General features: G+C 24.0%; 1 protein-coding gene across 2 annotated transcripts in view; it reads right to left on the minus strand.

Annotated features, from left to right (window-relative positions):
- The window catches only part of LOC129609384 (uncharacterized), a 35,947-nt gene extending 22,057 nt beyond the window's left edge, over nt 1-13,890 (minus strand). Inside the window, exons 1-2 of one of the 2 annotated variants that reach the window (XM_055521308.1) lie at nt 12,688-12,779; nt 6,712-6,842 (exon numbers count right to left, since the gene is read on the minus strand). In XM_055521308.1, the coding sequence (XP_055377283.1) occupies nt 6,712-6,820 (109 nt within the window). In that variant the 5' untranslated portion in view covers nt 6,821-6,842; nt 12,688-12,779. Of the gene's footprint in view, nt 1-6,711; nt 6,843-12,687 lie in introns of both variants that reach the window. The other variant, XM_055521307.1, reaches the window with a different exon arrangement.
- Nucleotides 13,891-14,117: the final 227 nt, after the last annotated feature.

Consider the following 14,117-nt stretch of genomic DNA (forward strand, 5'->3'; position numbering starts at 1 on the left):
CCTTAAATTTGCCGATATTTTGATTTGAATTTTTGAAATCGTTTTTCTCACAAACAGTAAATCTTGTGAATATCTGAAATTTTGATTTCATTTTAAAAAAATTTTTTCCTCTCCCCTTTTCTTTTACTATGAATTGTCCGAATACTAATTGGAAACTCATTTATTGTGACAACAAAATTTTATTTAAATTTTCATATAAAACTGCATATTTCTAGGGGTTTGCGAATATTTCTCAATTAAAAGAACATAATTTGGAATGTATAATTTGGAACATCTGTTTGGAATGTATGTACAAAGAATTTTTATAATAAAATTAATTAAACAGCACTATGATAGAGCACACAAAACTCCTGAATATGGTTTAATATCATAATATATTCTACTACAACATCTTAATGGTTTAAAAAGACTATTTTCACTAGGTTTTATAGCCCCTGAACATTTTATCTTTTTAGACAAAAACGATTATATTCAGGACCATAGTGAGGTCCCTAGAAGATCATAGAATACAATTCGGCAAAATAAATGAGAAACAAATAAGGGGAAAAAATAAATAAGAGAGAGTACTGTTGGTTAGAGAATACATACTAGCTATAATTAATTAATACATATGTGTTTTAATTAGGTTAAGTAGGCTAGGCTAGGTTAGGTAGTATAAGTTTTAAAGTTATTAATCTAAAGAATATTGGTTTTTGTTTAGTAATTTTCCAATAAACCAAAAACTTCCTATTAAAATAGTAGAATCCTACTATACAAAATATGAATTTCAGAATATTAAAAGAAACTTACCTAAAATTAATATAAAAATTATTTTAGTAAAAAAAATATTAATAAAATAGAGAAACGTAAATAAAAGTTGTTTCTCTGAAAAAAATAGGTTTTACAGTTATTTTATTATTGTAAACTGTGTGTTTCTGTTATCTTTTTACTATATTGGAAGCTAGAATAGAATAAAGGAAAAGGACATGTATGAAAAGCACATTCAAATTTTACTTAAAAAGGATTTAGTTTTATTTATTTCTTGTTTTGTTTATTATTATATGTAGGTGAATTAGCTGCGAAATTCAATGTACTAATTGGTCTAACTATATTTTGAAGTGAAAATTTTTTGCTAGTAGAATTTGCTATTTAAGTTCAAATTAATTTGGATCTTCTCTCGGATGAAAAATTTGACTTTCTTAGAAATATGCAGCATTATGTTCGCATAACTTTTTCACGTTTACTGCTTTCATCTTTATATTTTGAATTTGAATGAATGAAAGAAATTAATTGCACTTTAAATGAAAATTGAAATGAGTTGAGTGACAAACGCAATTTTACAATTTTTTTTTACATTTTTACAAAATCGGATTATTTTAATTTTCTTAGATTTACAAAAATAAACTTCAGCTCAATTTTAATTTTAAAAAGTTTAATTTTTAAGTTAAGTTATTGCATAAGTCTAATTAAAAAAAAATATTTGAATTTTGTTCTTTTCGGTCGTGCTTCAGTTGGAAAATAATTTACCGCTCCATTTTTGCTTTTAAAATAATTGATTAATGAAATCAGGTTTATCTATAGGATGAAAATCAAAATTTTCTTCTGAATTTGTTCGAACAAATATGATTAAAATTTAAGAATCACTGTTTTTATTTTAATTAGCTTTATTTTTGAAGATTAAGGATAAAGATATAACGTATGTACATATGTGCGAATATAAATTTTACACATTATATAACCTCTTCCAGTATAGTAAATAAGAAGAAAAACAAAAAACAAATTACTGAATTCAATTTATTTTTTCTCATTTAATTGAAACATTCTACTAATTTCTGAATAAAATTGTTGATTAAAAATGAGCTGTTGAACTTTTTCATATACACACATGTACATTATATTATTATGTATTTACATAATTACATACACGTATAAAATAATTTTTGTTATAAATTAAGAGTGGCTCGGAGCTCCGAAATAATTTACATGCTATAATAATTTTGTAAAGTTCTCTTGAATACAAAATTTATGCTCATAACATTATGTGTGTGTGTGTTATACTATTTACATATGTATATAAGCATGTATGCATGAATATTATGTTCTTAATTTAATTGAATAAAAATTATAGTATAGAAATATTCTGGCATTATGTGTGTGGTTTTATTCATATGTGATTTTTCTAAAAATCCTCAGTTCAATAAGTTTATGAATACAAAAATCTGTTTTAATTCAATAACTATGAAAATAGAAAAAGAAAACAAAAAACAACGAAAATTTTCTCCTTTCATTTTTTTTCCCATTACTCATACCGCGTTGCTTTGTGCTTAGATAGAAAAAAAAATTTACAATTTTACGTACGTGTGTAAGAAAAAACAAAAACAAAATTGTAAATCTGTACATTAAAATGCTTATGTTTTGTAATATAGTAAACATTCGTCCTTGAAAGTTGCATAAATAAAAAAGTAAAAATATAAAAGAATGTTTTCACAAAAAGAAAATTTTTATGTTTGGTAAAAGTTTTGAGTTATTTTCGACTATTCTTACAATTTTAAATTGATAGACGACGACAAAGTCAATCCGCTGTTTGATTTTATGACTATTTGTGTACCTATACTAATGCTCTTGAAATAATCTATCGGAGATGGTGATGAATCTATTTCGTTTAAAATCTATTCGACCTTTCTGCTGTCTTGCTATTTTTTATAGTAGTTTTCATATACCCAATGACATAAAAATAATTTATTCTCGCATTTTATAACCATGGGTGAAAGCCTAATGGAAAAAGTAAAATTTCAGTTTTTACGTTTGATTTTCAATTGATTTTCAAATGACCTTTAAGTTTTAAATAATCTAAGAATTATAGACTTTTTCAAGGTTTGTATAAAATTTTATATTTGAAAGTCCTGTTCGTCCTTTTAGAGCGTTGCATTTTCAAATATTTTTCTTCAAATTTTTGATTTAAATTACTTGTCATTTTACTAGACCCTATAGTTTCCTATTTTTTTGCTCTGACTTCTTTCTTTATTACGGCAATTTTATTTTGAGAATTTTAAAAGTTTTATGAAAGCCGAAGTTTTTGAAGGTAATGTAGGACAAAGTTATTGCAAGCAATTTTTCATAATTGATAGCTTAAAAAATCTTCTATAATTTGTTTTTTTTTTGTTATAAATTGATTGCACACACCTACAGTAAGTACTTTGTTAACTTATAATTCACATTAATTTTCTATATCAATTTATAAAAATATCCTAGAGCTTTTAAGGATTACAATCTTTTTCATTTCATATTGCTTCTTTTATTTTTCTTGTGATATCACAAGAAATTTCAAAGAAATACTTATGTGGTTTATGTGAAGAAAAAAAAAACAAATTTATTAAATGTTTTATTAGGAGACGGTTATTATGTGACTTCATTTTATGCTGTAGTTGGTCATCTTCCTTGTTATTTTTATACGAATGTACTCTTATTCAATTTATATAGAGACATTCTTTTTATTAAGAATTTTATTTTTTTTTATATTAAAGAATTTTTCAAAGCAGTTACTTTACTAAAATAAATGTTATTTTTTATGTACAACATAATAATTTGGTATGCAATGTAGTGCGATATTCTAAGATAGAAATTACTTGGTTTCTTTCTTCTTCTTCATCTTAGAGCCAAGGTATATAGTAAGAGTTTTATTTATTTAAATAAGTGTTATACGTAGAAATACTTTAATATTGCAATGATATAGTAAATAAAAAATGTGTATAATAATTTTGATCCTTAAGGCTTTAAATTTGAACATCTTTAATAAATGTATCTAGCATAGTGTAGATGAAAATGTAATGGAAATTATAAGGAAAAAAAATATAATGTTCAAAGAAATTGTTACTAATAGATTGAAAAATTATTGTTAGTATTATGAGAAAATTAGGATTAGTAGTGGATTATTGTTTTAATAAAAGTAAAGTAAAAATCTATATAAAGTCGAATTTGCTTTTTATAATTGACTACAAAAGATTATTGGTGTGTGTAGAAATTGTGCTACGAGAACGAAAACTTATTTTTTTTGTGGCCTTAGGTAAAATTATTGGATGAGGTAAAGAGACAATGTTTTTCATTAAATTAATAAACCAATTTAATTTTATTTTAAGAATTTATAAATTTTTATAACATTTGAAGGGAAATGGTTCAAGGACCTATTATGTCTTGTACATAATAGGTCCTTGAACCAAGGGAAGAAGTACAAAAGTGTTTAATTTGAGTAAAATTAATTAAAATTGTTTCGAAAATTAAATAATAATTGCATTATCAGGTATGATTTCGTAGTTGGCATTGGATTTTCAGTTTTGATTAATTAATTGGTTTACAATTCACGAAGTATATTGTGTTAAAATTAAATTATGATCATAGGTGTTTTTAATTTTAAAAGTATTATTTAATATACGCTTTTACGTAAATAACTCTGTGATTACCAAATGGTGAAGTAATTAAGGTTAAAGTACTTTAATTACAATCTTTATATATCGCACATTTGCAAGAACAATGACATAAATCAAAATGCAGAATCGCAAACTTGCTTCTATTACTATGAAAGCTTTTCTGTAATAAAATAATATCGAAAATTTGCTCTTGTACTTGTAGAATAGTTTTATGCTAACATTTTTTCGCCTTCGATTGTAATTTACACTCGACTATAAATGTTTTAAATTCCAGAAGTCGAAGTTATATTTTTGAGTTGTGTCATTATTTCTCTCATACTGCGAATCTTGCCATGTTGAATGCCTCATATTGAGCAATCTTTTTTGTTTACAAAAAAGTTTTGTGTTTTGCAAACAATTTGCTGACATTTTCAATTTTGACGACTTTCAATATAAGATTTTGAGTGCTTTTTGTTTTTACAGAGAATTCATTGCACTTTTCTACTGATAGGAAAAAAACCATAAAAAGTGAATTTTTCGCTACACTTTGTTTAGGACCAAAGCTCTTCCTTTAAATTTTAATTTCATTCAGAAAGAATGTGATATTATTTAATATCAAAGAATGTGGTTATATCAAAAGTGATCATATGTTCTACAAATATTGTCATATCGCTGTTAAAGTAATTTTCTACATAATTATCGATTTGCTTTGCCATCTATCTGAAACTTAGTATAGAGTTGCTTATATGAACGTCAGTCAATTCATGTGTTCTCACTTATAAAGAATTACGTCATGCTCAAATTTATTTTAGTGAACTGCTTCGAGCACCATCAAGATTTTAAATTTATTGAATTCTACAAAAATGGTCTGTTTAAACTTCTTATATTAAGAAGAAAATTTGTTTTATGACCATGAAAAATTTGAACTGACTTCGACAAATTAACTTGAATAATAATTAAATGGAATATTAAAAAATTAATTTAATTAAAAACACAAGAGTACGAGTTTCACAAATACTAAATGCGAAAACTTTTTCCTAAGATGCACGCAAATTAATTAAAGTGTCGTTCAATAGAGTCAAAAATTTAATCTAAGTTTAATGCAAACAATATCTAATTGAATCCAGTGATTTTCCTTGAGTTTATTACGCATGTACTTTCATAAAGCTATAATTTTAGTGAATTTGTCTAGAAACCTATTACTATAATACGAAAATATACATACATTTATACTCGAATAAAATCAAAACTCAATATTGCATAAAAATGCATTTTTTATCCAAATATAAAAATTATTGTTATTCCAAAAAAAAAGTAAAGCATAAAAGTAAAAGATAAAAGAATAGGATAGAAAGGATTTTTTATCCTGTATTGTTTACAATTCAATGAATTTCTTGATTATTTGAAATGTGTTTTACAAGAAGTATTTTGTTCTATACAATGCAAACTATTTGATAGCATTCAAGAAATCTGAAGCAAATTAACAAAGTTATTTAGAAATTTTCTTCCTTTAGTTCTGGTTTTATCATACAGTATATTGATTTGACTTCAATAATACAAAAAACTATTATACGTATATTAGAATATTTCTTAAAATAGAATTTCTTTTGCATCTTCTAGAGAAAATTTTATGATTTTTATACGTATGTACATTTGTGAAAGTGTACAGTTCATGTTTACATTCAAATGATTATGAATTCGAATTAAGTCTTTAAAATGAATTCTCTTTCGAATATTAAATTCGAATATTTTCATATTTGTATATGTAAGAATACAAGGATTTTCATGTAGGTAAACGTTCAATGTATATAGAGATAACAATGTTGTTATCTTATTTGAAATGTTATTCTTCTTTATGTGTACGACTTTAAAGATCATTTTATTTTATTTTACTCTTTATTTTGTATTTGAACTTATAAAAGAATCGGTGTAAGTAAAGCACTTTTGTAAAATTCTAAAGGAAAGAAGAACATCTTTAGAAAGAATGCGAATACCAAAAAGGAATATTTATTTTTACATAATAAAATCGTCCTTAAACAGTTTCTATGGTACTATGACATTATTGTTACGAGTATGTGTGTATAAAATTATGAATGAACGTTATACTTTTAAAGGAAAAAAGAAATTATGTTATTTTTTTCGTTAGGTACTTTTTGTTTTTTTTTTTTTTAATGAATATGGGAAATTTATTTATTTGTTTCATTTGACATAGTACATATATATGTATATACATACATGTTATGTAGGTTAGAGTATGTAAATGTTTTTCCATCACTTTAAGTATATTTATAACATAAATAATTCCCTATATTCCAATAATAAATCTTACCGGATGAAAATATTTCAGATTTAACTTGTCGATTTGTACGCCGCAATCCTGTAAAGGATTTTTCTCGTAACATTACAGTTGGTGATAATAAACAACCAGATAAGGGCATTTTTTTCTCATTATTTTGACACCTGCGGACACAAATTTATAGTAAGCAAAATAATAGTTAATAAAAACAAAAACGAAAAAAAAAAAAACACAAAAAAAAATTATAATAAAATTTAACATAAAGGATGAAGTTTGTTGTATGAATGAGCCAAAAATATGAATGAAATTTATGGAAAACTACATACATAATATATTATAGAAGATTATATCTATGTATATTTGTATATATGTATATTTTCTTGTGAAAACATAAATTAAGAATGTTATTAGAATATTCCATAAATTAAGCCGTTTTAATATAAATTAAGTAATAAATTATAATGTAATTGAAAAAATTAAAATTATACCAGTTGGCCACAATTAATAATTATATATATATATACATATATATAATAGTATATGTACATATATAAGAAAATTATGAGTTTATGAAAATTTTCAAACCAAAATAAATGAATACGTATATAACATGTGGTATATATGTATGTATATATATGAAGAATATAACATGGACTTTAACCTGCATATGAAATGTTATAATTAATATATTAAATGCTTTTATATGATTAGTAAGTATATATGGTTAAGTATATATTATGAATTTGTATATGTATATATATGAATAATATGTTTATAAATTTTTGATCTCATTTTATGTTTATGACATTTTGAGATTAAGTCCCAAATTATGATTTAAAAATATAAAAATCTCAACTATACATAAAAAGAAAATATTTTATTTTATAATTAAATTACTTAAGGTTAGGACGAATTAATCGTTATCTTATTTTTGGTTTATAAAAATGATTATACTTAATTGGCTCAAATTCAAGTAATTATATATAAATAATAAAGTGTTTATGTTACAAAAATTTCAAGTTTCCTTTTGAAATTTGTCGTCGATATGGCAAATGTATAAGTATTAAACGGACGCAGTAATTTAAGAATTGTCAAAATACTTACGTAAAACCTGTAACTATAAGAGCAGAGGCTATTTACACTGCAGGCATATTTTTGCATGTTTTTAAGATATCAACGCAGCATTCTAGTTCCCTAATAATGCTTTACCATTATTTGTTATTAATTGAAGTAGTTTGTTTAAGAAGAAAAATCAAATACCTTTCTTTGGCTATTCAAAAAAGAAGAATTTTCATTTGAACTGTTTTAATCTTTATCTGTGACCCTACCTATGGTTAAAAAGAGAATTTTCATTTACACCGTTTAATAAAGCGGGTCAAAACGTATGTTCTGTTAGATATTTGAATTTCTTCCATGTTGGATCCAAATACAAATGAAGAACTTCAAAAAGCTTTTAGTAATTACAAGAAAAATATTAAATTAGTTGAGTTCTAAATATTGAGCAATAGCAATCGAGATTTAGGTAATAAAACATAACGCAGACTTAATATTTTTAGTTTACTGTGTGTAATAAGGATGCATTTTTCGCATGCCTTCACACATTTAACACGTTTTACTGACCAAGCTATGGGAGATAGAGAAAAATGTTATATGGGTAATTTTTTGGCTGTGCATCAAAAAAAACTAAACAAAACCACAAATTTTCGAGAAATTTCGAGTTTTTTTTGAAAAAAAATCAAAAAGAAACGAAAACTCTGACATTAACGAACTTTATCTCGAAGATTCATTTGATATGGCTCACACCAAATTGATTGTGAGACCGCAAATAAAGAGTAATCAACTACATGTAAAACAAGTAATACTAGTGGTTACTTTATGTTGTGTAGCTTTGAAGTTATACCTGTTTATTTATATGCAGGAAAAATCTGTTAACTTTTTTTTTCAACAGACTGTAGTTCGAGAACCATCATATTTTCACCATCCCCCCCACGATGTTTTGCTGGAAATTGATCAAATAATCGTCCCTTAAAATATTTGCCACTTTATACCAAAAAATTATTTTTAGTACAAATAAAATTTCTAATTTCGAATATGGGATTACGGTTTCTCGTGTGATGTAAACGGCTTAAACTCTTATATATCAGAGAATTTAATCAAAAAGAATGAATTGCAGTCGGATATTAATTGTTGTCATTGTTGTCGAAAATCAAATACTGTATGAAATTATTGAAACTTGAGGCATTATGTACATTAATTGTGCTCGTTGTTGTCTTGTCTTAATTGAATATTCTTTTCAATTTTTTAAGTAAAAAATATTCGAAAATTTTATAAATTATAATTTTTATTTCTTTTAATTGGAAATTTTCAAAACTTAAACAATAAAAATTATGTAAATATGTGGAATATAATATTTCATCAAATCTACCAGTAAAGATTTATTTTAGCCTGAGGTGAAATTTCCATACATAAAATGATGAAATGTTAATATTATATACAATAGAAAACAAAAACAATAAGAAAATAAAACAAAAATAAAATAAAATTAAAAGTAAATATTCTTTTTGAAATAAAATTTTATTTACTTCAGCAATTCAAAGGAAAAAGAAAAAAATTTCTTATTAAAAATAAAAACGTACACAAAAGTTCATGATTTTTAAAAGGATATTATGCAGCAAGTTACTTTGAAGTTCCTGATTCAAAGAATTGTGTAAAGCGAATATAAAAAAATTAAATATGATTATTCTTAATTTAAGGATTAAATTTTAAATACAATATTGAATTTAATTGAGATATGAAAAGAAAAAATTTTTGATATTTTTTTGTATAAAAAATATAAGTGAGTTAAAGTGCTCATTCTATAGTGACTATAAATCAAATATTGGCAAGGGTCTTCGGTAAAAATACGCGTGTTTTACGTAAAATATTAAATTTAGTTTAAAAGGAAATTTTAGACTTAAATAAAGTTAATGTTTAATGTTTACTCATGTTTAATTACTATTTCCAAAGTCACCATATATTTTCCCCGAATTCATCCTTCATAAGAGATAAGCAATTTTATTTGTAAATGAAAATCGCTTCTTTTAATTCAGCGTCATTTCCTACAAACAAATTCTTTTTACAATTCCAAATATCTAGCATAATTACTATAAATTAGAAAAGATTTTCTTAAAGATATTTAATGAATACTCTGAATTTTATATGAACAATATAGATCGGAAATTAGTTACGAAGGAAAAGAATGGGGTTGATTTATGAATTTGCAAAGTATTGCATTTCCATTTATTTAATTGGCTTATTATCATTTCTTAAATTAGCAAAAAAAAATCTTAAATTTTTAAAACAAAGTCTACTATCATAAATATTGAACAAGGTTACTAAAAAATTAACTTACTTTAGGGATAACAGCATATTTTTGAGCTAGAAACTGAATTATTAATGTTAGATTCATTTTTGCTTTAACAGAATCTGGATAAAGGTAATTATATCAAAGAAGTAGAAAATGTAGCTTGAAACAAGCAGTTTTCAAATTTTTTTTCCAAGTTATGAAAACTTAGAAGAAAAAGGAAGCATAAAGAAAATTTGTATACGATATTTCTATAAAATATTTAAAATATTTAAAATTCAAGACAGTTCAATATTGCTGTTTGGAAGAGTATAATTTTTTCAAAAATTAAAGAAAAAACCTTTTAACTTGACGGCTAATCTGAAAGTTGATTTGAGCATCTTAGCATTTATTTACGAGTTTTTCTGGTACCAGAAATAGTTTGATCATTCTGATATCGTCTTCACCCAAAGTTTCAAATAGCTTTTAATTGGTAATTTTAAGATGGAATGGGGGGGGGGGGGGGGGGTGGGGCTAGATGGAAGAGGAATAATTAAATTTTTTTTTTTTTAATTACTTCTTCACTAAAGAAAAACTATAGAATATAGAGTGAAAAGAACAACAAAGAGAGTGATGAACATAATTTTTCAAAATGTTTTCGAAAACTGATAAAAAGCATCAAATACGATATTATAAATTTTAAGATTTTCATGAGTTCATAAAATAGTTTTTTTTTTAGCAGTTTGCTTTCACTTATTCATTCTGAAATTCCAATTTAATTACCATTTCTGGTAACGTGTTGATTTATAATTAATTTTTTTGTATAAAATTTTACAAGTAATTGTTTTTTTTTTAATTTAATTATTTTCTGATAATTTCAGATATCAGATACACATACATATTTACATACAAAATGTAAACAATTCATTTATAGTAATCGAATTTATTTTCACTTAATTTCAATTTTTAATTAAAATCTTATGGACAAATTTATTTTTCCCATTTTGTGAAAAACAAAATTTGTTTATCTTTTTTTTTTTTTAAATTATTCAAGTGAAGAATTTCCATAGCTTTCCTTTATCTATATGTATATTTATTATAATAATATCGTGTAATTAAATAGCGTAGAATACTTTTATTTTTTACGGTAAATAAAAATATTTATTAAAATTTATTAAAATTATTCCATTATTTTTCCCTATTTCGCAATTATCGAATTCTTTTCCATAATGATCTTTAATTAACTTTAGAAAATTTTACTTTAAATTTGCATAAATCTTGTTTTTTTTTTAGCTTAAGGTCTGCTACGGTCAAGGTTTTATTTTTTCGTTAAATTGTAAACCACAAAATATGTAAATAACTATAACTTTGAACAATATTTCAAGAAGTGTTTTTCAACCCTTCTATTCCTAGAAAAGCACAGAAAAAAAAAATTCAATTAATTTTTTTTGTTCGAAGGGCGATTTTGGGATAGATATCCCTGTTAATATTAATTTATTTACGGTTTTTCAAATTATTGTACCAATTTTTAGGACTTTTAATAATTTGAAAAATTTTTCTTTTATAAAATTTGCTAAGGTAAAATTTTATATATATTTGCATACGTATATATATATATGTAAGCATATTTAAGATCTATTGGCAAATTTAACAATTTAAATTTTTATTAAAAGTTATTAAATGTGTTCCATTACTCCAAATTAGTGATAAAATGAAAATTCATTTAGAATAAGGAGAATCGTAGAAGCGTAAAAGTTCCAAGAGTGATGTGAAACAGTATAATAATTTATAGCCATCACTTTATAGTTATACCGCTTCTGCTATATTTATAGCAGAAGCGGTATAACTATAATATAACGAAACGGAATAACAGCTCATAAAATGAGTTCGCCTTCCTCATTTCAAAAGTAAGACAATAAATTAACACAAATTTTATTGAATTGCTGAAAACATTTTGAACCTTCTCTTTTCTGAAATTTTTTTTTCTCTTTGAATTGATTTATATTGAAAATTGCACTTGTAACAATCGATTAACTAAATTAAATAGAGATACAAGAGTCTAAAAAAAAGAATATTATAGAAAAAAGAAGTTTTTGAAAAATTAGTTGTTCTAATAGTTACGAATTGCATACATTTAGGAGTAGGAACAAACTTATAAAAATTAAAAAAAAAAAAATATTTATACGGAAAATAAAATTTTAATAAATTTGAAAAATGGATAAATTGAAATGTCGAAGGGAAATTAGATTAAAAGAAACTTTATTGTTATAGAATGAATATTGCATGTGTACGCTTTTAGAAGGCTAGAATTTCAGATTCGTGTACAATTTGTCGGAATTGTTCAAATAAAGCTTAGTTTTAATGTTATCATAATGATGTGATATTTATCTATGATATTGCTATAAAAATAATTGTAGTTTTATTACGATATTGTTGTTAATAATGAAATTTTTGGAAATTTTAGCGATACTTTCCGCAGAAAAGCACAATTAGGTATAGAACATTTTTCGCCTGATGGTAAATTTTTATTCATGTGCTCAAAATAATGGTTTCTATTATAAAGAGCGTTAGAGTTTAGCACACAAAGGGTTTAATATAGTCGGGCACACGATTTACCAATAAAATATTAAATTTATAAAGAATGAAATAAAAAATTTTTAACAAAAAAAAAAAACGATATTTCTTACTTTCTTTGTTACCATTTGCCCATACTGAATTTTTCCTTATGGTAGCTGTTTTCATATTTTGAATTCCCAAATTTTGATTACAAATATTTAATGAATTCCATTCACTGTCACAACCGTTTTTATTAATATCATTTAAATATTCTTTACTTGTATTAATTTCATGATTTAATGAAGAAATTTCATCATTAACGGTAACATATTGTTCTTGGGAACTAATTGAATCATTAAAATCTTTTGGTTCTAATATTTCGATAACTTGAGCATTAATTTCATTTTCAGAAATATTATGAAAACTTTCATTTGCATCATGATTATTATCGTCATCATCTAAGAAATTCACATTATTTAATAATGGTATTTTCAATAATTTATTGTCACTACATTTATTTAAGGACATTTTTAATCTATTATTATTAATTTTAATAGCTTCTGTTTTAGAACAATTTAATTGTGCTGGTGAATCTAATAATGGAGATGATAATGGTGATTGTGGTGTCATCGATGGTATAATTATTATTGAATCAGTTGATATTGAATTGGTTTCAAATAGATTTGAGCTTTCTAATTTATTTTTTATGTTATATGTACTTTCTATGGAGGATATTGATAACGAATGATGGCTTTTTGTTGGTGTTTTTTTCAAACGATCCCAAATTGTATTGTAGAAATGTTTAGAATTGCTATTAGTTTTATTTAATGGCAATTTTTCACAGCTTTGACTCAATTTCAATAATTGATTATTTTTTTGATTTTCTTTCCTTTTCAATAGTTCTAATTGTTGTTGATTTTTATATAAAGTTTTTTCCATATTAAACATAATATCCTTTTCGAATTGATTTTTTCCATTTTTATTATAAGGATCTTCTATAACAAATGTTGAATAATTGAATTCATTATCATTGTTATTATTGTTATAGTTATTTATATTGTTATTGTTGTTGTTATTGTTGTTCATGTTGCTGATATTAATTTTCTCTTTTAGTAAACGTAAGGAAGCACGTACAGATCGTGAACGCCTAAAATTGCTATTTAAGGATGATTTTATTGAATTTGTTGCTGTTGTTTTTGTTGTTTCATTTAAAATTTTTACATTATTATATTGGTGTTGTGATATTTTTCGAGTTGATAATAAAATTACTGGCATAAAACGTCTTAATGAACGACGTTCCTTAATATTACGTTCCATTTTTGTTATTTATATACACAAATATACATTCATAAAGCACATACAACAATATTAAGAGTCCTTATAAAATTGTTATATAATTTTTATATACTCAATACATAGAATTGATTAGGTTAAATTGAAATTTTGTTTTTATTGTTTTTATTTCTTATTTTAGTGGTTTATTACTTATTTTATGTATTTGTGTATAAAGTTCAGCACATTATTTATAGGATTTATTCAAATTTTTAATTTGAATTCATTA

This window comes from Condylostylus longicornis, unplaced genomic scaffold, assembly GCF_029603195.1.
Source record: "Condylostylus longicornis isolate FDR11 unplaced genomic scaffold, ASM2960319v2 ptg000004l, whole genome shotgun sequence".
NCBI lineage: Eukaryota > Metazoa > Arthropoda > Insecta > Diptera > Dolichopodidae > Condylostylus > Condylostylus longicornis.